The sequence below is a fragment of the Prinia subflava genome, chromosome 16 (genome assembly GCF_021018805.1).
Source record: "Prinia subflava isolate CZ2003 ecotype Zambia chromosome 16, Cam_Psub_1.2, whole genome shotgun sequence".
NCBI classification, from domain to species: domain Eukaryota; kingdom Metazoa; phylum Chordata; class Aves; order Passeriformes; family Cisticolidae; genus Prinia; species Prinia subflava.
The window spans coordinates 12,165,172-12,187,143 of NC_086262.1; the positions used below are offsets into that span (position 1 = coordinate 12,165,172).

The following is a 21,972-nucleotide window of genomic DNA, read 5'->3' on the forward strand; positions in this document are numbered from 1 at the left end:
GCTGCCGTATGATTGGCTGGCTGAGCTGCCCCTTAGCTCTCCGCCCGCCTCCTCACGGCTGTGGGCCAACCGGCATCCGAATGGGGGCGATCGCCGCTCTCTGACTGGCTGAGGCGCGCCCGCTGGGGTAGGCTGCGCGCCGGATATATGTAGCCGGCGGCAGAGCACGCCGCTGCGTGAGGCGCTTCTCGTCCGCCGGGCCCTGTGGTGAAGCGGCGCCTCCGCTCCCGTCCCGCTCTGCCCGCAGGTGAGGGGGGTGGGGGCGCGGGGAGACACCGGCGCGGCCGCGCCTTCCCGGGGGGACCGCGGGCCGCACGCACCGCCCCGGCTCCGCGGCGCCCCCGGCTCTCAGTAGGCCGCGGGCTGTGCGGGACGGCGCTGCCGGCGCCCCCCTCCCCCCCCTCCATCCCGCCCGGCGTGGGGCCCGCCCGGTCCCCGCGGCGCTTTGTGGCGGGCGCCTTCCCGCCAGAGCCGCGGCCGCGCAGCCCCCGTGCGGGTCCGGAGCCTTCGCCCGACCTCCCGGTGCCGCGGCGGCCGCGGAGCTCCCGGCGGGAGCGGTGCGGGGCAGGGGGGTCGGCGGGGGATCGGCTGCTCGCGGGCCCGCATTGTGCGAGGCGAGGTGTGCGGGTCGAGCTTTGTTCTCGCATTTCCAGGCTCGGAGGCTTTTTCGCCTTCTCCTTTTGGGTTTTGTTTTGGGCAGGTGGGGCTGCGGAGGAGCCCACCCAAAGCCCGAGGTATTCCCGCTCAATAAATAGTGAGTTGTAACTGCGGATTGAGGGGCAGTGCTGGGTGCTCGCACGGTCCGGCCTGGGTAGCAGCTCGAGGTGATTCCCTTGGTGTAACTTTATAGGTGAAGGAAGTTATAATTCGAGCAGGAGAGCGTGGATCTTATCCTGGTTTGCCGCGTGACCTTGGCTGATTCCGAGATTAAGCTAAGATTTAAATGCGAAGTAGTGCTTGTAATGAGACTTTCCAGCATCCTGCAAGGCCCCAGATGTACGTGCTGGAGAAACCCCAGAGAAAAGGCTTCGGTACATCTTCCAGTACCTCCTAGTGTTGGTCTGGGTGTTCTAATGTATTCCTAATTCTCTGCGGGCTTACCTGGTGACCTTCTGTGTTGAGGCTCGCGTTCATATAATAAGTACTCTTAACCAAAAAAAGCATTTTTTTGTTCCACCCTCGGGAGAAAGCAGCATTTGCAGCAAGCCGCCATGTTTCCAGTGTGTGCTATTTTTGGCAAGCCCCTGCTCTCACAGCCAGGAGTGACAGCTTTAGGAAATCTGGACACTGCTATCAAGCTTTGGAAGCTGATGCTTCCAGATGCCATAAATCAAACGTGGGGAGGGGTGTGTTGGATTTTTTTTTTAAGCTAACAAAGCTTGATAGATTGATGTCATAAAGGGAAGTGCAAAAGTTGATAGACAAAAACTGCATTTCAGACCTTACCTGACATTCTTTCCTTCGACCAGATTTTCAGTTTTCTTATTCTCTGTCTGTAAATAAGAAGCCAAACCATTTTGCTGGATAACTCCGTGATACTTCTATGATGCTGATGGTAGCATCATCTCATCCTGTGAACTGAACTCACCTTTCCTGGGGTGTTCTATACTTAATGATGTAAAGTTGTGAGCCTAACTTTTTTTTTTTTTTTTTTTTTTAATCTTAGTGGATGGCATATGTAGCTAATTTGAAAGTTGACTGGAAGTATTCACATGCTTAAAGTCTTCTATCCTTATCTTTATGAGGGAGATCTCACGACCTTTTTTGGCAGCATCTTGTTGCAGGGACTGGTTTGCCTTAAAGGCACTACTAAAACCACCTAGAAAGTGTAATTGTACAGAGTCTGTTAGGAAAAAAATTTCGATGTTGGACTCTTTATAAATACAAGTCTTCAAAAACCTTCATCTTGTGTTCATCAGGGGATGAAGAGGGGCCCCAGTTCCTGACTGGTGTGAATTTGCCCCTTTTTTTGCTAGGTTGTGTTCTTTCAGCTGTGGACTCCTTCAGCTGAAGGCAGGGAAGCACAATTAAGATTAAAGTAGAAAACCTGGTGGACAAGGCTTAATCTGTGTGCCAAGCCCATCAGGATTTTCTGTTGGGAATCTTTGCATTTGCAGCCCGAGAAACAACAAAGGCACACAAGAGGATTTGTTTGTGCTGTGATGGCAAGACCACTGCTCTGCTGCTCACTCTGCTGCTGGCACAACAGCAATCAGTAGAGTTCAACACAGCTGATGGAGTTTGACCATCTGAATTTTAAACAGAATCCTTATGCACTTGATGAAACAGCAAATTCTTTGTTTCAGAGCTTTATTTTTCACCTTGCAAATTGTAAGGCAAACATACAGAGCAACGCCTTTTACTGAAAGGGAAATAAAGCAGAGGTGATGTTGCTTTAAGTTCGTCTTAGAATTTGTGTTCAAAACAGTAGGACCTGATGAGAGAGCACTCATAAAATTGGCATAAATGGCCTGTTTGAATTCTAAAACATTATTCTAGTTTTTAATATTAGCACCTGGGCATTTTTGTCTGACTAAGGTGGTGTCTAAGGAATCAAAGAGGAAATCCAAGCAGAGCAGGGTGGTGCTAGATGCTGTGCTGGCTGTAGTCTGCTCTGCCTGGAACAAACCAAAACCAGAAGCAATAGTTTGCTCTAGAAGACTGGGTGATTTTTTTTACAGGTGCCTATATAAAATCTTCAGAGTTGAAGTAATTATTTGACTTCCTGGGGTACCTACTAGAAGACTTAAGAAGCTTAAGCTTCCCTCATTAAGTAATTAAAAAGAAAACCTGAAGTCTGATCCTCAGGTACTGCAAAAGAATCCTTAAACTTTGCAGGCAGTGCCTGTGGTACTGGTGGAGGTCCCAGTTCTGCTGTGTTAAGTCTGGACCTCTTCCAGGCAGACATGGCTGGTGCAGAGCTGCCTTCAGAGCAGGAGCCTGGCTGCTGTCACTGATGTAGGAGTGATCTGTGGTGCACCTGATTCCTTGCTGAGGCAAATGTGCAGCTCTGCACTGGAAGATGCTGGTGCCCATCTTCCGTTTTCATCTGCTCTGCCCTGTGCTGTTTCCTGGCTGTTGCTGGGCTGACTTTGTTTTTAATGTAGCAGTGCCATGGTGGGTCAGTCCTGAGTGCCAGGATACAGCTGATACATCAGGTTTAAGCGTCTTTGGTGACCTAAGAGGGCAGAGGTGAAAGAGTTGATTCTCTTTACAGTTATCTGTTGCTTGGCATGCAGAAAATATTTTGAATCTTAATCTTAGTGATTCTAATCTGAGTGGCATGAGGCTTGAATTTCACTGTGGTGTTGGTGTAGCTCAGGGTTCTGATCTGCCTCTTCTGACTGCTGATGAGTAACTTTTGCTTTTTTACTTTAAGAAGCTGCACTGGAGCCAAATGGAAAATTTGCAGACCTAAGAGAAGATGACTGGACCTGCTGCCAACTTCATCGAGATGTTGGAGCAGCTCTTGGATGTCAAAACAAAACCTGTTCTAATGGCAAAATCACAGGGTCTGAGTAGCTGCTTTATCAAGAAGCAGTCTGGAGAGCACTACAGGCAGAAAGCTGACTTATTTTTTATTAATGAAAGAGTAAACAAACTGTTCAGCACTATCCTACTACGCTTCAGGATGAAATTTGTGTGCTTAAAATGTAATTTTGCAGAAAAACGTTGCTTTTAATTGAGGGGTAAGTGAGGTTGAAATAGGTTCAGTTAGAAGGGCAAGTTCTTCCCCTACATTTGAGAGCCTGTTTAGGATAATCTGATTTTAGGATTATTAAAAATGTAGGAATATTTCTGGGAATTCTCAAAGCTTTGAGTTTTCAGAGAACTCAGATTTTGAAGAGGAATTCCTTTTGGACTTCTGTCAAATCACGAGGGCCCTGTGGTTTTCTGTAGTGTTAAATGCAACAGAGCTCTCTTTTTGTTGTGAGGATATGAAGTGTTGCTCATTAGGCTCAGGACAGATCACCTTGGCTTAATGTTACAGCAGGTAACTGCTGAATAGAAGTGATGATTGAGTGGTATCAGGTAGGAACTTGGAAACCAGGTGAAACAGCTTTAAAAAGGAAGGGAGAAAAAACCCCAAACCCACACCATATTAAGCTCAGCACCCAGGGAGGGCAAAGTGTCTTGAGGGATGAATAAAAACCCCAAACACCCTGTTGAGATTCTCTTACTATATCACTTAGTTTTGATAGGAAGTTTTCAGGATTCTTCTGGATTGGATTTTTTTCTTTTCTTGTAAACAGGACCTAATTTGCTGTTTGTTTGGAGCTTTGTGCTCTTAGCCACAGGAATAGTGTGTGGTATAATTTTCCTTACCCAGATGAATGTTCATCCCTTACTGTAGGGGTAGAGATGCTGATCTCAGATACCCTAGCTTACACTTTAGGTGATCATTGTGTTTTTAATCTGCTTTTGAGCTTAATACCCTGGAAATAACATTTCTCCAAAATAATCTTTCTTTTAGATTCTGACTGAAAGTATTAGAAGTCTTCAGTTTGTCTTTTTCTTGCTTGGTAGTGCTGAAAAACACAAGAAGCACTGATTTTTGTCTAAAAAACGGCATACTCCATCATATCCATCAACTTGTGGATCACACTTAGGTTTGTTAGCAAAAACACAGGCAGACATCTACACTGACAGCTCTTCAGCAGTTGCTGGTTTGTTTATTTGTATTCCCCCAGTGTTTGAAGGGCTGTGCATTGCTGCTGAGTAAGGCTTCCCATCTGCCACTGGCAAGCAGAGGGGGTTTTTGGTACCAGCACGGGCAGTGCTGAGTGTAATTCTGCATTATTTTTTAATCTTGTGAGAAAAATGTGGGATTTTTTATTGTGCTTAAATTTTGTTTGATCGCTTGGATTATTTGATTAGAAAATAGTTAAGATTTTAACTTAATTTTTCTTATCTGTATGTTAGTGTAGTATATGGCTTTTTTAGAGTGTCCCTTGTCACTGTGTCTCAAAACTTCAGAAGGGGCGCAGGTATTGCTCTTTTTGTTGCATCTGGATAATTAAGCAGAGAGAAGATTGTTTGCCTGGTGATTCTGGTTATTGTGTGATTATTTTTTTAGGATCTAGTTCCCTGTAACACCTCAAGTATCTTATGAATGTAGGCACTGCCTGTCTTTGTAGGTTGTGTGGGTCATGCAGTGGAGATGAGTCACAAGTGAAAGGAGAAATAGCTGTGCTAAGTCTAGATCTATGTTTTGTTAGGTGTTGGTTTGGAAGATTATTAAAAGCTCCTCTCTTTGCACGATATGTCTTCATTCACACTGCTCTGAAGTGTTTGCTTCAGGAAGTTCCTGGTGAATACATTCATCTTACAGACTATCTCAATGTTTCCTGGAGATCCTAGTAAGAATTGAATGTTGGTAACCTCACAACTTGTCCCAATTTGATCCTCAAATATTTATTTATTGCATAATTTATCCCATTATTGAACTTCCATTGACTGTGGCTACCAAACCTTTTGCCGCCTGTGGAATAGTGCTGACTTTAGATAACTTCTTCCAGGCTGAATACTTTGCCTCTGATTGTGTCAAAAGGCAGAAAAGATGAACTGGTTACAGGTATGCAGCTGTGATGGCTTGTGTCTGAAATACAGGCTGTGCTGCTGGGACACTGTCCCAGTGACACTGTCTGCCTCGGCATCCAGTGGGAGGCAAGTAATGAGACCTATTTTTTAAAGTAGATTAGTGTTTTGGGACTTCATTTGCCTGCTTATTTGAGGAGCATTTTCAGCTCTCTATAATTCAGGCTCAGGGCAACAACTGGATTGTTTTGGGTTTCTTTGTTCCCCTTGGATAGCTAAGACATTATTAAAATGAGGGTATCTTAGTGTATCTGCAGTTTTTGTGTTTTAAATACACATTTACTTAACATCACTCTTCTGCTTGAGAGCAAGCTGGTGTGATGATACAAATCCCCAGCTGAGATGGACCCTGGAATTTGCCATGGGACGCAAGTTTAGCCTGTATTCCATTGTTTACTTTAATGTTTTGTATTGTGGTTCACACAGGTACCAGACTCTTGTTTTTTTCTCTTGTTTTGCTTAGACAGCAACAGAGCAGATGCTAGTCATGTAAAATGTATGCAGAGTTGGAATTAAATGTATTTGTTGTTTTGTTGTTAAACTTTCAGCCTATATCATGCCTCTTAGAGGTCAGCTGGGCATTTTCTTCATTACTTTTTTTTTTTTGGTCCATAACAGCAGCAATAACTGCTTTTAGAACTGGTTATTCCATCTAGATAAATGTTTTGTGGCTTTGACCATGCTCACCTGTTGCTAAGCAACTTGGAGAAATCCCAAATGACACTTAATTATGCAATCCTATTAACTATTGACCAGACCTTTAATTTCCAGGAAAATTGCTGTTTGCCACATTTGTGATGTGTTGTGCTTGGATACGGACACCTCTTTTCCATATGAGCTTCTCCTGCTGTTTCTTCAGTTTCCAGAAAGCCTTCTCAAATTAAGGAATTCACTGATACCAAAATGAGGGAGTGGAGTTGTGTGAAGTTTGACTCTGAATGATTGTTTTGGCACCCTATAAACCACCAGTTAGTAGAAGTGGAAGGAGTGGTTCAGATGATCTCCTTACAGCACTTGAGCAGCTAAAGGAGGAGGGGTGAACGGGTGTGTAATATTCCAGTTAGGACTAGAATGCATTGTAGGAACTTTAGGATTCTTGAGAATATTCCTTATATTGAAATATAAGTCAAAAAATGTAATTTAAGATGGCAGAGAACAAAGAAATGAGGCTAATGTTAAAAACACACCAGAGCCTATTAATTCAGTTTTAACTTGTCTTCTTGTTAGTTCTAACTTTTTCCTTGACAGAAGATGTTTAAAATTGCTGCACTCTTTGGGAAGTGAAATTTGGATTTAAGTCCTTTAGCTTGTTATCTCATTCTGAGGGGCTTTTCCCTGAGTCTTGGGACTGGTTGTCCTGAGAGCCCAAACATCCTGTGATGTGCATAAGACTCTCTTTGTTGTGTAGGAAGTCCAGTAGAAGCAACATTCAGGCTAAACTAATCTAATTCAAAAATTTTAAATAAAGCCAAATCAACAAAAACCCCAAACAAATTGAGTAGGGACAGCAACGATTAGTTTGCTTTCACATATTGCAATTTGGTAAGAAAATAATAACCAATGCTAACTGTGAGTGTTGAGTCCATTTGTCTGAACACTAATATACTAATAGATTTTGTGGACCTAAATCTGAATTTGCTAATGCTGAATTTACATAAATGGCTCTAATTTACATAACAGTATTTTAGCAATTCAGTGCCTGACATGGATTTTCTGCCAAGTGGGAGCATTGTAACAGATGGTGGAATTTTCCACCAGCCAGGTGATAACCACTGTAAAGGAGGTATTTGTCTTCCTCTAAGTCCTTGGCTTAAGGAAGGGACTCAGTCATGCTGGAGAATTGTTATGGTGTGCTTGTTATAATTTGACTTATCCAATTTGTTTTACGTGTGGGATAATATAAATGCATGATTATGAATGAATCTTAAATAATCAGATTTTCAGCTTTTCCTGTCAATTTTCACCCTTTCATCATTATGTCAATTGACAGGAAAATGTGTGGATAAGCTTTTATCAGGAGTAGCGTGGTGACAGTTCAAACATTTGGTGCTATTATGTGCTATGCAATGAAAATGTGGTATAAAGTATTTGCTATTTTTCTTGGATCAGGGAATAGTGGAGTAGTAAATTGCTTGTGAGTGGTGGGGAGCAAATACTCTCTGAGGAGATGCTTGGCTTCCACCATTCAGGTTGTGCTGGCTGGAGAACAAGAACAGATGGCAACTGGCAACATAGCAGCAGGTGCAGCAGCAGTAAAAACAGATTGTTGTCCTCTGATTAGGTCATGTAAAGGTTTTTCCCATTTCTTTTCAGGTCTGATTGAGAACAACTGGGCACTCCACAATTCCTCTTTTCATGATAGGAGTTAGTTCTGATAGATTTTTCACCCTTAGCAGGTGGGATGTTCTTTTATTTTTAAGCATGTAAGTATGACAGACCTAATCAAACCACTTCCAGTATTTTTTGATACCCTCATGGAGGAGGATGATGTGCCTGTGGGTTAATGCAGGTGAGGGCTTTCACTGAAGAGCACAAATCTGAAAGAGCTGTTGGTGAATCAGCTGTTGAGATTTGAGTGCTACAGGAAGGTTTTGCCATAATGTGTGAATGTCAAGCTTTGTACATTGGTGTTCTAGGAAGCACTTGAAAATAATTCTCAGCAGAGCCCAATTCATCATTTATCAGAACTGAATAGAGAACCTGCCTATGTACATCTGTAGGAATAAGCTTGAGTTAAAGGGAAACTATATCTTCACAAAGAAATTGAGTGTACCTCCTGTCATTCTCCAAATGCTGATCTTAGTGTATGGTAGGACTGGCTTCCTGGCTGTAAACTGACAGCACAGAAGCAAATTTTTTAACTTGTGGAGCAAATAAATCCTGCGTTGTCAGCTAAGCTGACTGGAGCTAAAAGTGCAGGTCATGTCTGTCTGCCATTTCTGCTCCCACTGCTTTAGGGTTGGTCTGCTCCTTCTAGAGCTTCACAAGTACTCAAGAAGAAACCAAGTGGGATGAGGATGTCAGCAGTGGTAGACACCACTTACTTAGCTGTACTTCACCTTTGCTGTGTTTTCTTATTGTCTGATAATATTTTATGGGGATCTCATTTAACATGCAGTAGAAGGCAAGAGTTCATCTCTTGGAGGTTTCTGTTACCTCAGACTGTGCTTGGTGTTGGACATCTGTATCTGTAATACATTACACTTAGAGTTCAAAGGCTTCTGCAAAACCACAGATAGTGGAACCTTCCTGAAATGAAAGTGGTTTGCAGAATCTGAGCATTTCCTGCAGGCCGTATCCAGCTGTACACTGTTTCTTCCTTTCTGCATGGTTAGCTCTTGAAAATATCTTAAAACAGCTGAAAACTTCTGAATGTTTTGAAAAGCCTCTTTAAGTTATAGGTCATATTTAGTCTTATTTTTTCTGCACATTATCGTGTAGGTAACATTTCTTTGTGTGGTGGTGATAGACGCACATCTGCTGAAAGAGAGTGAATTCGTGGACACATCCTCTGGAGCCCACCAGATCTTTTTCCTTGTGTTTAAGCCTAGAAAAAAGTGTGTTCTAAAATAGAATTGGAAGACTTCTCATTTAGTCTAGGCTTAAAAAGATGGTAAAGTGTGATTGTATTAAAAGCAGAGCAAAACATCAGTGTATGTGAAATTGCAGCTCTGCTGTTACATTTCCTGGCTTGAATCTTAGCTGCATTCCTCTAGCAAAGCTGGATGCAGTGCATTTGGGCCACTGCTGGGAGTTTGGGTGTGATCACAGCCTCGGATCTGTTACCTGGATGTTCTGACAGTGTGGCTAAACGTTGCCTTCCTTGCCCCCCTTGATTACCATGTCTTGGGTGTTTGACCATTGATGGAAATACATGAAATTTGCTGGGTTCATTTGGACTTAGCTTCACCCAAAATACCAGTTTCCGTGGCCTCTTTTTAAGTACGTTCATCTCTTTGAGGCTTAAGGCTTCTGTTTTGCATTCTTGGTCCCTCCAGTGGTGTGGTTCAGACTTCCTTTGCAGCCCTGTGCATGTTGTGTATTTAAAATTGTCACTGCAATAACACCAACCTGGTCACCTCTGTCTTCTGAAGCTCTGCTCTGTTGTCAGTTCTGGTGTCTAAAGGACAAGTACTCTTAAATCTGGTAAATATAGTGAGTATCAAATGCGTTTAAGATCCTTGGATGAACTGTGACAGGGCTTAGAACAAGCAGGTGGGAAAGGCAGTCTTTTTCTTTCCCTTTCGCTGTGTTTGAAGGATAAGTTGTGGGCAACTCAGTTTTCCCAGGATATGGGATGCTCTTGGGTATAGTGACAAGAGAAAGCTTGTCCTAAGACATGCCTGGCTTGGCATGAGCATTTGCAGGCTGCATCTGGATTAGTCTATGCTAAAAGACTACTTCATTTTGTTTCTTTTTTCCCCCCCCATTCTGTGTTCCAACCATGATCCAGTCTGGATTTTTCCCCAGCTGTTGATGCCACCATTTCTTGTCACTATTTGTGGTTATCAGTATTAAATAAAAGCAGATAAGTAATCGATGAATCCTGAATTGGTTTTTAGAGGGCTCAGCTGAACCGTGTCAGTTTTGACTTGCATGTCACACCTGGAGAATGTGCATGTGGAATTTGAATACCTTGTGTTTGGGAAAAGGCTGTGTAGGGAAGGAGACTGGGAGTCAGTAGTGGGGAGAAAGTTCTTTCAGCAGTAGAACTGTTTGCCATGCCTCCATTCTCTACTGATTGGTACAACCAAGTGTGAAACAGAAAATCTGCTGTTGGTTCTGTATTTGGTACCAAGAACATGCCCTGCTGTTGGTGTTTATCCCTGTGAGTTTAAAACTATTTTTAATGAGTTTGAACAGTGTCTGAGTATTTAATAACAAGGAAATGTGACAATGTGCGTTGGTTTGGGCTGACCTTTTCAGAAAATACGTGTATTGTGTAACCTACCTGCAAAGACTTTATTTTTGTAACTTAGAGATCCATGGAAGGTAGGTAGAAGGCACCCAGAAGGATTTGTTCCTGGGCATGGGTGTTGCTGTTTACTTGACTGGTGGTCAGAATTTATGTGAGAAATGACTTGCTGAGATTGGTGGAAGCAGGGAAAGAGCAGTGTGTGTTTGTAGCATAATAATTTTAATATAATCTAATAATCCTCCAGAGTGCTTGACACTCACAGCAAGTGGTGCTGTGCTGCCGATAAAAATAGATTGGACTTATTCTGACCTTCTAAAAATGCCCCTAATACAGTAGCACAGGCTTTGCCTGAGAACATCTGACTTTTAATTCTGATTGTGAAGTCAAGTGAGGTAAGTGGAATTTGGATTGACTGTAAATGTCTTAGCCACTTAGCAAATCCTCTTGAAGAACCTTACTTGCTTGCCACCTGCTTTTTACTGAGAACATGTGGGCAGGTTATGAGGTGACCTCCTTTGGCCTTGCAGCTCTCCCACCTCTGGTTTGGTACCCAGGAATCCTCTCCCTGGCACCAAAAGTGATGACTCTGAAAACACATTGCTTAAACTGCTTACAGGGGTGAAACAGTCCTGGTGCGTGCTTTCGCTGTGATTAGGTGGCTTATGCAATCAGGATGTGAACAGCCATTGGAAATGCTGGTGCTTTATAGAGCTTTTGTTTTTTTTCCACAGTTTTCAGTTGACCAAAGAAATGGTGATGGAGAAGCCAAGTCCCCTGCTGGTCGGGCGGGAATTCGTGAGGCAGTACTACACCCTGCTCAACCAAGCACCTGACTATTTGCACAGGTAAAGCTCTGCTTCACTCTCAGCTGGTTTTCTGTGTGAATTTCTTAACTTGTGTGCTAAAATTGATGAATGATCTTGTTACTGTGTCTTAGCTTGCTGAATTCTTTCACTTAAGAATCTGATTTATTCAAGATCCTGAGTGTCATTTACTTTGGTTTTGATTAGCTGGGTTAAAAGATGAAAAATAAAGATTACAGGAGTTCTTTAAATATCGGAGTTTGGATTCTAACTGAAATGCTACTTGCCACTTCTGCTTCTAATCAATATAAATTGAAGTTGGAGAAATACCACTTAGTTAAGCATTTCTGTAGTTTTTGGCTTGATAAAATACCCCCTGACTAGGAGGAAACATTGAATAAGTTGTGTGCTTGTGTACTGGTCTCTCTTGGGAGTCACACCAGCCCTTTCTTTAAGGAAAGCCAGGAAATTTTGGATATGCAGCAAACTACAATCCATTATCTAAACAAGGGGTCCTGTTTGGTTTGACAGGTATCCTTCCTGAAACCAGTCTTCTTTATGAAGATACACTTTGTTTTGCTGTGTTTTGAGTAGTTAGGTAAAGTTTCTGAAGTCTTCCCCTTCCAGAGGTTACCTAGCTGGTAACCTCCCAGTTACAGAAAGGAAGATTTACCTGCAATACTTTTTTAATATAGAAGAGCAAAACAGTCCCACTGCTCCTTGCTCGAGCTTGAAATCAGAACTTGAGGGAGAGCCTTCAGCATCTCAGATGTTCAGGGTGCTGCTTTGGGAACCTCATGGAGAAAGGGGATAATGGGATTGGATCATGAGCTCCCATGAGACTTTGGTTTTGCCTTTTGGTGCCTGGGTCTCTGATACACTTGAATGCTACAGCTTACATGAGAAAACTTTGTTTTTCCCCCAACCTCCAGATTGGTAACAGAATTATTAGATTTTGTGGCTTTATTCTAGTGATTCAAATGAAAATTTACTTGAAAGTGTATTACTTGCACTGCACTCTAATGTAGAGGCTCAATGTTCTTACACAGCAAAGCTTGGCATTAAAATATTTCTTTCCAACAGGTTTTATGGAAAGAACTCTTCCTATGTCCACGGTGGCTTGGATTCCAATGGAAAACCAGCTGATGCAGTCTATGGGCAATCTGTAAGAACTTTAAAAAAGAAAGCTCTTCTTTCCTTCTATTTTGTCACCTTTATGATTGAGAAATGTATCCAACTGTGATTCTCCCTCACTCTGTTCAAGTACTTTCTGTAAAAGAAAAACTGGGGAGGAAAAACACCCTCTTGACTGTAGACAGCAACAGTTGGGCAAAATGTGCTTCCTTTATAGAAAGCTCATACTGTAAAATTGCTTGCAAAGCAAACTGACCAAGCATCCTGCCAGGCTTTCTCTCCATAGTTAGGGAATGTATCTTAAACCAGTCTTCATGGTTTTCCTTTTTCTCAAAGCTGCTAACTTGGCAGAAACGGCTTCTGCAGCATAACTTGCGTGTGCCGCTCTTTCCTAGGACATCCACAAGAAGGTGCTGTCTCTAAACTTCAAGGACTGCCACACAAAGATCCGCCACGTGGACGCCCACGCCACGCTGAACGACGGCGTGGTGGTGCAGGTGATGGGGGAGCTCTCCAATAACATGCAGCCCGTGCGCAGGTTCATGCAGACCTTCGTGCTGGCGCCTGAGGTGCGTGTGCTGGGCTGAGGGGCCTCCTGGCACCACCACTGAGCCCTGTCTGTGTCAGGGTTGCAATCTGAAGGGTTACACTGGGAGGGTGACTTGCCACAAAGCTCAGCAGTTAGGTTCTGAATATTCCTTTGGGAATTACACTGCTTCTGTATGATTATGCATTAACCTTGGGTATTGAAATCAGTTATGAATATCCTGGCTTTGGACTCTTAGGTTAGTGCAACATATTTTTTGCTTAAGCATATTAAAATTATGTTCTCTTTGATTTGCTGTCCTAGCAACTGTTTTTTTTACTGAATAAGAAGTAGTAAAAAGAGTGGAATGCTTCCTGTCACTTGAAAATACGGGTTCCAGATTTTCTTGTTCATAAGTGCTGATTTAGCATTTGAAGTGGCATTTTTAAATAGACTTTTTTTAACTAAGCAGTTCACAGAATTGAAAGTGATAGTGAAAAAGGAGTGTTGTGATATCACTCTATTTTCCAGTATGACCTGGAGATAAGAATTGGTACTTTAGACACCAGGAAGTTGTCACTCATGCTTCTTCAGTGCTGGAGCTATTGAAATTTAAGCACTTCAGCAATTTTTTTTTCCTTTGTCCCATCTATACTTGACTTGTTAGGAGTGATGTCTTTTTTCTTGTTTTCCTGCCCCAAATAACATTATTTTCTTAAAAGAGTCAAATTTGGATTAGTCTTGTGGGAAGGATGATTTGCACAAACCTTTCTTGTTTTCAGATTATTTCCATTTTTACATTACTGGGCTGTTGTAATTGATTCACTTCTTCCCTTTGATTTGCTTTTAGGGCTCTGTGGCAAACAAGTTCTATGTCCACAACGATATCTTCCGCTACCAGGATGAGGTTTTTGGGGACTCTGATACTGAGCCTCCAGAGGGTAAGTAGCAGAAGTTTTTGGATGGTTCTGTTGGTGCTTGGTTCTGGATCTCTATCAACATTTTGTTCCCCAGATCAAAGGAAATCTTTTTGCTGGAGAAGACAGATCAGTGTTAAATTTCATGTTCTTGTAGGTTCTTTCATTGCCTGTAGTTCTTTACAGTCCAGCAAGGAGCTGTGACATGCAGATGATTATTTTTCTGGCATAATCTGTTTCTATTATAAGAACTGCAAGACTTACTTTGGCAGTTGCAGTCAGATCTGTAGGTTATAAATCTGTATTTGGAACATATTTTTTAACCTTGGTCAAAACTGAGTAACCGAAGTGATAGTGGAAATCTAAAAAATGTCTGTTTCATGTCATGTCATCTTCCTGTGTGCTCTTTGATAGAAACTTCACCTGTATTTTGTAGTAGGTGCGTTGTGTTTAAGCTTCATACTAAAGATGTTGTTTTTTTTTTCTTTTCTAACCTTACTTAGAATCAGAGGAGGAAGGAGAGGAACCTGAGGAAAGACAGCAGACACCTGAGGCTGTTCCTGATGATAGTGGTGCTTATTATGAGCAGGCTGTCAGGTAATAATATATTTATAGATGAAGTCAGGAGTTGTGGGAGACAGGCTGCTTGTAGAACAGTTCACATGAATTTATTTCTAATAATAGTTTTCTTCTGATAGTCCAAATTTCTATTTATTGATCAGCTGAAATCAAAATGCAGATGGGCTGAATATGGAGACTCTGATTTTTTTTTTTTTTCTGCTTTATAGTGTACCAATGCAAAATTTGCATCCCTGTGCAATGTGGCCTTACTTGGCCTTGTTCTTCTCTCAGATAACCTGTGCCTGACTTCTGTATTGGATGAATAGCACTGCTTATCACCAGTAACAGAATAAATACAATACCACCTCTTTTTCCTGCTCTTTGTGCTGCTGTATAATAGCAATGACATTGAGGAACACCTGGAAGAGACAGCTGCAGAGGCAGAGCCTGAGCCAGAGGCAGAACCTGAGCAAGAACCTGAACCAGAGGTGCAGGAAGAAAAGTCTGAGCCAGTATTAGAGGAATCTGCTCCAGAAGAGACTGTGGAAAAGAGTCCTTCTCCAGCTCCTGCTGATCCAGCTCCTGCAGTGCAAGAGGATTCCAGGGTAATGACAGTGGATCTCTCTTTTCTCTGATGTGGTTTCATCAGTATGATTTTGCTGTCTATTTATAGAGCTTTGTTTTTACCTGGGGGTTTTTGTCACTTCTCAGTGTTAAGGAAGGTAAAAGTGGACAGATCGAGACTCAAGAATCCAATACTTTGCTGAACCTTGATGTGATACTTGGTGTTGGGCCACTGCTATGTCCTGTTTCAACTCTGGAATTCAGAAATAGAGTAGAAGTGTGACTCCATTGTCATTACATTGAGTCTTTCGAATTTAAATAATTTGGAGGAAATTGTGGGGAGACTGCTATTGGCTGATTCCTGATCTTCAAGTACAACTTAAAATTTGTTCCTGTTATGTGTCTGTTAGCTGTCCTATCAGTAAAATATTTCAGAAGATGTAGTTATCATTCTTTTTTTTCTTTAAGACATTTTCCTGGGCATCAGTAACCAGCAAGAACCTTCCTCCCAGTGGGGCTGTCCCGGTATCAGGAATTCCACCTCATGTTGTGAAAGTTCCGGTCTCGCAGGTAGGAATCCAGCATCTGGAGAAGTTTAAGCGCTGAGCTGGCTGACAGAGGAAAAAGAGAGGGAAATCTGCTTGATTCTGATTGACTTCCCAGGCCCAAAGACTTTAGCATTCTGTGATTCCTGATAGACTTTATGAGGATGTTATTACTTGGATTTTGGGTTGAGAATCAATTGTTTCTCATGGAAGAAAACAGGGAGTGTTTGTGTGAATGCTGCTTGCTTTTTGTGTATAAGCCAACATGAGCTAACGTATTTTAGTCACAGAGGGGAAAAAAATTACCTTTTCTTGTAATTGTTTTATTGCCAACTTGACAGTGAGCTCTTAAAAGCTGAACCTGCTGGTTATGCGTGTCTGACTCTGAACTGTTCACTCCTTTTTGAATTGACACAGCCCCGCCCTGAGGCAAAGCCTGAATCTCAGACCCCTCCTCAGAGACCTCAGCGGGATCAGCGAGTGAGGGAGCAGCGAACGAGCATCCCACCACAGCGGGGTCCCAGGCCAAGTAAGAGAAGCTGCAAAGAAACTCTTTTCCGTTGCTTAAAGGTTTTGGGGAGGCAATGTGATAATGAAAGCTTTTAAAATATCATTATTTTTGTCTGTAAGCAAACAATTTTTACTCAAGTGAAAATTGAAGCTTGGACTCAGCCACATGATAAAAAACAAATAGTTACACACTTGCTACTGTAGAATGCTTTCCTTTTTTTATATATGAAAGGATAGACAGTGTGAATTGAGTCTTTCTAATGTTGATGATTGTTTTTCTGTTTGTTGTGGCGACTGACTTTTCTAAAATCAGTTTTGCTTTTCTGTTCAAGTTCGCGAGGGTGAACAAGGCGATGTGGAAACCAGGCGGATTGTGAGATACCCTGACAGTCATCAGCTGTTTGTTGGGAACCTTCCCCATGATGTGGATAAATCTGAACTTAAAGACTTTTTCCAAAGTAAGTTGATTGCTTTGCTGTCCTCTGAGGGGTTGGGGGTTGCAGCCATGGGCGTGGTTAACAGAGCATTCTAATGTATGACCCAAGAACTTGGCTTTTCTCTTGCAGGCTATGGCAATGTTGTTGAACTCCGCATCAACAGTGGTGGAAAGCTCCCTAATTTTGGCTTTGTGGTGTTTGATGATCCTGAGCCAGTTCAGAAGATCCTTAGCAACAGGGTAAATAAATTTCTAGGCAGTGGTTTTTGGTCTGTTGATAACAGACAGTGTTTTTCGGCTTAATAGGAAGAGATTGTACTTGGTCCCTTTAGGTTTTTTTGAGCATATTAAAGTAGGTGTGATGTTTTCCCTCCTATTCCCAAGATTTGTGCAGTCTTTAGTCATTGAAGTAGCTTGTAGCAGCTCATTCCAGAGCCTTATTCTAGTGGGAGGTTGCTGAACACAGGAAGTGTATAAATAGCTTTCAGGAAGACAAGGTAGAGAGAGTCTGATTCCATGGACAAGTAGGATCTTGTTTGTCAGAGCTGAAAGGAAGAAGCTGTATTAGTGTGCACGCTGAAAAGAATTTTGCTAACAAAGGCAGGAGGTACCTGCTCAGCCTGTCAGCAGTGATTACTAAGGCAGAATGTGTGCCTGTGCCTGCCCACTGTGGTAGGCAGGGACTCTGGATGCACTCTCACAGCCAGGCAGTGAGCTTGCTTACAGCCCAGCTCTTTCCTAAAGCACATCAGAATGTTCAGTGTTAAGCCTGAAATGGCTTTTCAAGGGTCACTCCTTCATGTCTTTATTTTCTCCAGTAAAGTCTCAAGACTGGATGCATAGTTTGGCTATTGCCATCCTTTAGTGAGTAATCCTAGGACCCTTCAGTCTTTGATGGAGAGGAGGATATGAGACAAAGCTGCAGGAAATTTGCTTGACCTTGAAGAGCTCCTGGTGCCCCATTAATGACAGTACCTTCTCTGCTTCTGTTGCAGCCCATCATGTTCAGGGGAGAGGTGCGCCTGAACGTGGAAGAGAAGAAAACACGAGCTGCCAGGGAGGGTGACCGCAGAGATAACAGACCCCGTGGACCTGGAGGCACTCGTGGGGGGCTGGGAGGTGGGATTCGAGGGCCTCCACGTGGAGGAATGTCCCAGAAGCCAGGATTTGGAGCTGGAAGGGGGATCGGGCAACGCCAGTGAATTCATCGCGGATGTTGACGTGGTGGCGCAAACCCTTTTTCCTGCAGATTTGTGAATTTCAGCCTTGGGTATCTTGGAATGTGGCCCTAGCCTGTTATAGACTGCTACGTTTGATACTATTTTGGCCCCTTTTTGTTTGTGTTATGGTTCTGTGATTTATTTTTTTTCTAGTCCTTGTCCCAGATTCCAGCTTTGTGGAACAACGTTTTAGGAAAAGTGGATTTTAAAAAGAAAAGAACTGAATTTTCTTGTTCACCTCAAACTCACGGACTGATTTTTGATTTTTTGGTACCAGTGGTTTTTCCTAAAGGAATGTCTCTTTCTTTTTTCTTTTCTTTTTTTTTCCTCCCCTCTTTCTTCTGAATTTGGGTGCAGTCAGTGGAATAATATTTCACGTGCATGCGTTCAAGAGCCTGTAGGAAAATATAGTTCTTGGCAAGTATTCCAAGGGCAGAAAAGCAAAACTCTTGGTGTTTCTTTGAGGTCATACGAACATCCTCTGGTCTGGAGACTTTGCCACATGAAAAATTGACTTTCATCTTTCTCTCTGTGGCGCTGTAAAAGTGGAATAATGGGTATCCGTAGAATCTCTTTTCCTTTTGATACATGATCACAGCAAAGAATTCGAACTACTGTTTTACCACTTTGAAATTTTGGATTGTGGGATAGATTTTAAATGTCTAGAACTTGACTCTTCAAACACTTTTCCTGAACTTGTGAAATTTTTTATTGAAATAGGGAGTTTTTTTCATGTTTAGTTTGTATTTGTATAAAAAAAAGCAAAATTGTTGTGCCTTCTATTTATCTCTCATTCCAGTTTTGGCAAATTGTTTAAAAAAATAATAAAAAAGGTCTAGATTTGCTTTATCAAGTCAAGAGTATGTTGGAGTTTTTCCAAGGGAAAGAGGCTCTTCAGTCACTAGGTTTACAAGGTAGAGGTGGTTGTAGCTAAAGCTTGTAATGCCTTCTGTGCATCACTTTGGCTACATTTAAATTACTGAAAACAAATACTTTTTGGATGCAGAAGTTAATAACTTGAACTTGAAGCTGGTCTTGTTGTAACTATTGCAAAAGTACAAGCAAAGCAAAAATACCTGTGTCATATGCTTTACAGTTCCAACTGCTGTAAGTAATAGTTATTTTTGCAGTACTTCATTCCTTGCTTCAGACCTGAAGTGGATAAGAAGGAATTTTCATGAGAAGTATGGAAGGTGCTTGTCTGTCCTGGTGTTAAGATGTTGAACACTCTCCACTGCCTCTGAAAGAAGATGAAACTGAAAATAAAATACAAAACTGGGTAATTTCAATCCAAGAGATCCTGTAAGATGGTGTTGCACAAAGCAGTATTTCTGTAGTGCCTGGTGTTAAACATCTGGATAGAAATGGTGGATTTGTGTCTACACCAGACCTCCAGGTCTCTTGGCAGCACAGTAGAGCTGCATAGGAGGTTTGCTGATGTGTCAGGTGTCACTGTTTCCATGTTTCTTGGTTTATGACTATAATGACTGTGCATATGCAGTGCATCATCTCTTGGCCTGTGCTTGCTGTAAGCTCTGGAGCAGAGCTGCCCTCGGTGTTACCTGTCCCCAACAGTCATGTTTTGCCTTTTCCTTGCCAGACTTACTGGTTGAAACTGGTTGTACTAAATGTTGCTGGAGTGCTGGTTTCTATTTTATTTTTCTTTTCTCATTTGTTACACTGTTTGCCCCTTCCCTCCTTAAGACTGTGTCTGGGATTGGCCTGCTTACCCTGTGCACCTGAAGATTTGATACCTTAGTGAACCAAGGGAGAGTGTGAGCTGTGGTGTGCTCTCACAGCCAGCATTTGGGGAAATTCTGCTGCTTCCTCTTGTGGTGGTAACTGGTATTTTTTTAAAAAACGAAAGCTGTCTGCATTTTTCCTATCAGGAATGCCTGTGAGATGAAAGTATGCAATGGAGGTCCGTCACTGAACCCTGTCCTTATTGTTTGTGATATGTTTTTTTTCCCCCCCCTTTGTTGGGTTTCCTACTGTTCTTGACATTAAATCCGAAGACTGCAGTAACAGGTTGCACTTCAGAGTTATCAAAGTGCTTTTAATAGAAGCTTTTACAGCTCTTAACCAAATCTGCATCAAGCATCATAAGCTTGAACCCCCATTTCTGTAGTGGGAGCTGGACAGTTCTGGCTCATTGCTGTTTGATTTGAAAGAAGAGTGTCAGTAAAGAATTTGAAAGGGTGGAGTGTGTGCTTGTTCTCATATAAATCATACTCTATATGTTGACCCAGAAAGTCATGTTCTTGTCCCAAGATGACAGGCAAAATAAAATATTTACATAAAATTCTGTTGGAATGTCTTGTAAAGAAATACTTCTCAAAAGCAAGTAATGTTGTAGAGTGACTCTTGGTATTTGCATTTTGGTGGCTCTGTGACTCAAATAACAAAGTCCTCTGAAGAAACCTGTAAAATGTTGCACATTGGTTTGGATGTTTAGGCTTTCTGTAGGCTCCAGCCCTTCTGGTTTCTGCCTTCCTGTACTGTTAAAACCTCGGTAACTCTTCTCTAAGGCCTCCAGTGCTTTGCATACATTCTTGAAGGTGACTATGAAGAAAACAATTTGATTTGCCTCAGCTGCCTGCAGTGGGCTGCAGGAGCTCCAAGAGGGCTGACCTCTAATAACCAAGGTAGTCCAGCTCTTTCTAGGAACCAAATGCTGTCTGAAATGAATCAGACTGTGTATGGGTCTCCTTTCTAGTGCCTCCACTCAGGGAGGTGGTGGTACTGAAATGCTCTTGGTGTCCCGTTGCTCTGCAGGGAGTTGGGAAGTGAAGAAAAGCTGCCTAGAGCTGTCAGACTTTAGCACCCATGGCAAGCCACATGGGCAGGTTTGGAGTAACCTTCATGGTCATGATACCTTGATCTGCCCTCCTGAGAGTACAGAGTGTTTCATGTGTGACTAGTGTGATCTGGCCTCTTCTAGCTGATCTTAATAGTATAAGACAAGTGGAAATCAGGACATGTCACTTGAAGGGGTGTTTTGTAGCATCCAAACCAGAACTATAAGCTGTACTCTACCTCTGCAGCCTTTTCCTTCAAGAGCATTGCACAATTAAAAGTGTTTAGTTACCCCTTGAGCAGCATTTTTTGGAGTACTGGGATGTACCAGCAGACTTGTGTGGGTCTTATTTTTTAAAGCTGAGCTGAGATCTTTGTGTGTTTGGGAATGCAGATATTGATGATTTATTTTCCCCACAGTAAGATCTTTATCCTTATTTGCATGTTTAATGGAAGAATGGAGCAAGGTGGACCATTAATAACTTTTTTGGTTATGAGACATAAAACAGGGTAAAATTCTTTCGAACTCCTTCATTACTTAAAGACAGTTTTTAAAGTAATGGCATGTTCTCAGATCTGAAGGGCAGGATGGTGCCCTTCTATTTTATATTATGTCACAAAATGCCATTTGCCAAGCCAAGGGGGATCTAATGTGCCACTGGTGATATTTCAAACTTGACAAAGCACCTGACAGTGGAAGGAAAAATACTTTATTGTGCTCATCTTTGTGATTCAGTGTGAGAGGCAGTCCTGCATTCTGAAATGTCATTTTGGGTGTTTGCAACCAAGGTCACTTCATCTACTGAAGAATTTTAAAGCTATGTACAAATAATGTCCTAGCTTGCAAAATAGTACAAGAAATACGTTTTTCTTTGTGTTTCCAGCTGCTGTGTAGAACCTCCAGCAGTAAAAATCCAGGGAGAGAAATTTCAGAAAAATCTTTAATTTCTTTATTGGAATCAGCATGAATGTATGATTCAATAAATATATTTTATGTACATTTAACAGCAGAAACTTTACATTCCATCTTCAAACTGCTGAAATAGAACTTCTGTTTTAAAATTTTTTTACAAGCCAGAAAAATAGTTTGCCACTGTGGCTGTGTGGTCATGCAAATTGTCTTAAGTTACAGTTTTATGTCTTCATGATGTAAAAATACTGATTTGAAAGAAGCAATTGCTTTGCACTCTGACCAAAATATCCTTAAAGGGAGTGTAAGGCCATACCAATTTTGTGTATGTGTAGATTTATACATATGTATACATAGTAAATTCATACAGAAAACATTGGGACATCCCTTTTTTAAGATGGGTAGGGAGAAGACATGTAAGTACTTCATGATTAAGCTGATTTATTCCTTTTGAAGAATTCTACATCTTATGTTTTAAATATGACTGCACTGAATATTTTGTATTTCTTACATGCCTCCTTTGTTCTTGAAGGG

General features: G+C 42.0%; 1 protein-coding gene across 2 annotated transcripts; it reads left to right on the plus strand.

The window, feature by feature from the left end:
• The first annotated feature begins 98 nt into the window (after positions 1-98).
• On the plus strand, positions 99-18,585 carry G3BP1 (G3BP stress granule assembly factor 1). Of its 2 annotated transcripts, none has more exons than XM_063413217.1 (12): positions 99-247; positions 11,248-11,361; positions 12,403-12,484; positions 12,849-13,022; positions 13,830-13,920; positions 14,400-14,493; positions 14,858-15,062; positions 15,490-15,591; positions 15,984-16,095; positions 16,409-16,534; positions 16,643-16,752; positions 17,508-18,585. In XM_063413217.1, the coding sequence occupies exons 2-12, from the start codon at positions 11,267-11,269 to the stop codon at positions 17,712-17,714; spliced, it is 1,398 nt and encodes a 465-aa protein (XP_063269287.1). In that variant the 5' UTR covers positions 99-247; positions 11,248-11,266; the 3' UTR covers positions 17,715-18,585. The 2 variants fall into 2 exon arrangements, with proteins under 2 accessions (XP_063269287.1, XP_063269286.1); XM_063413216.1 differs by having other exon boundaries at positions 100-247; positions 16,622-16,752.
• Positions 18,586-21,972: the final 3,387 nt, after the last annotated feature.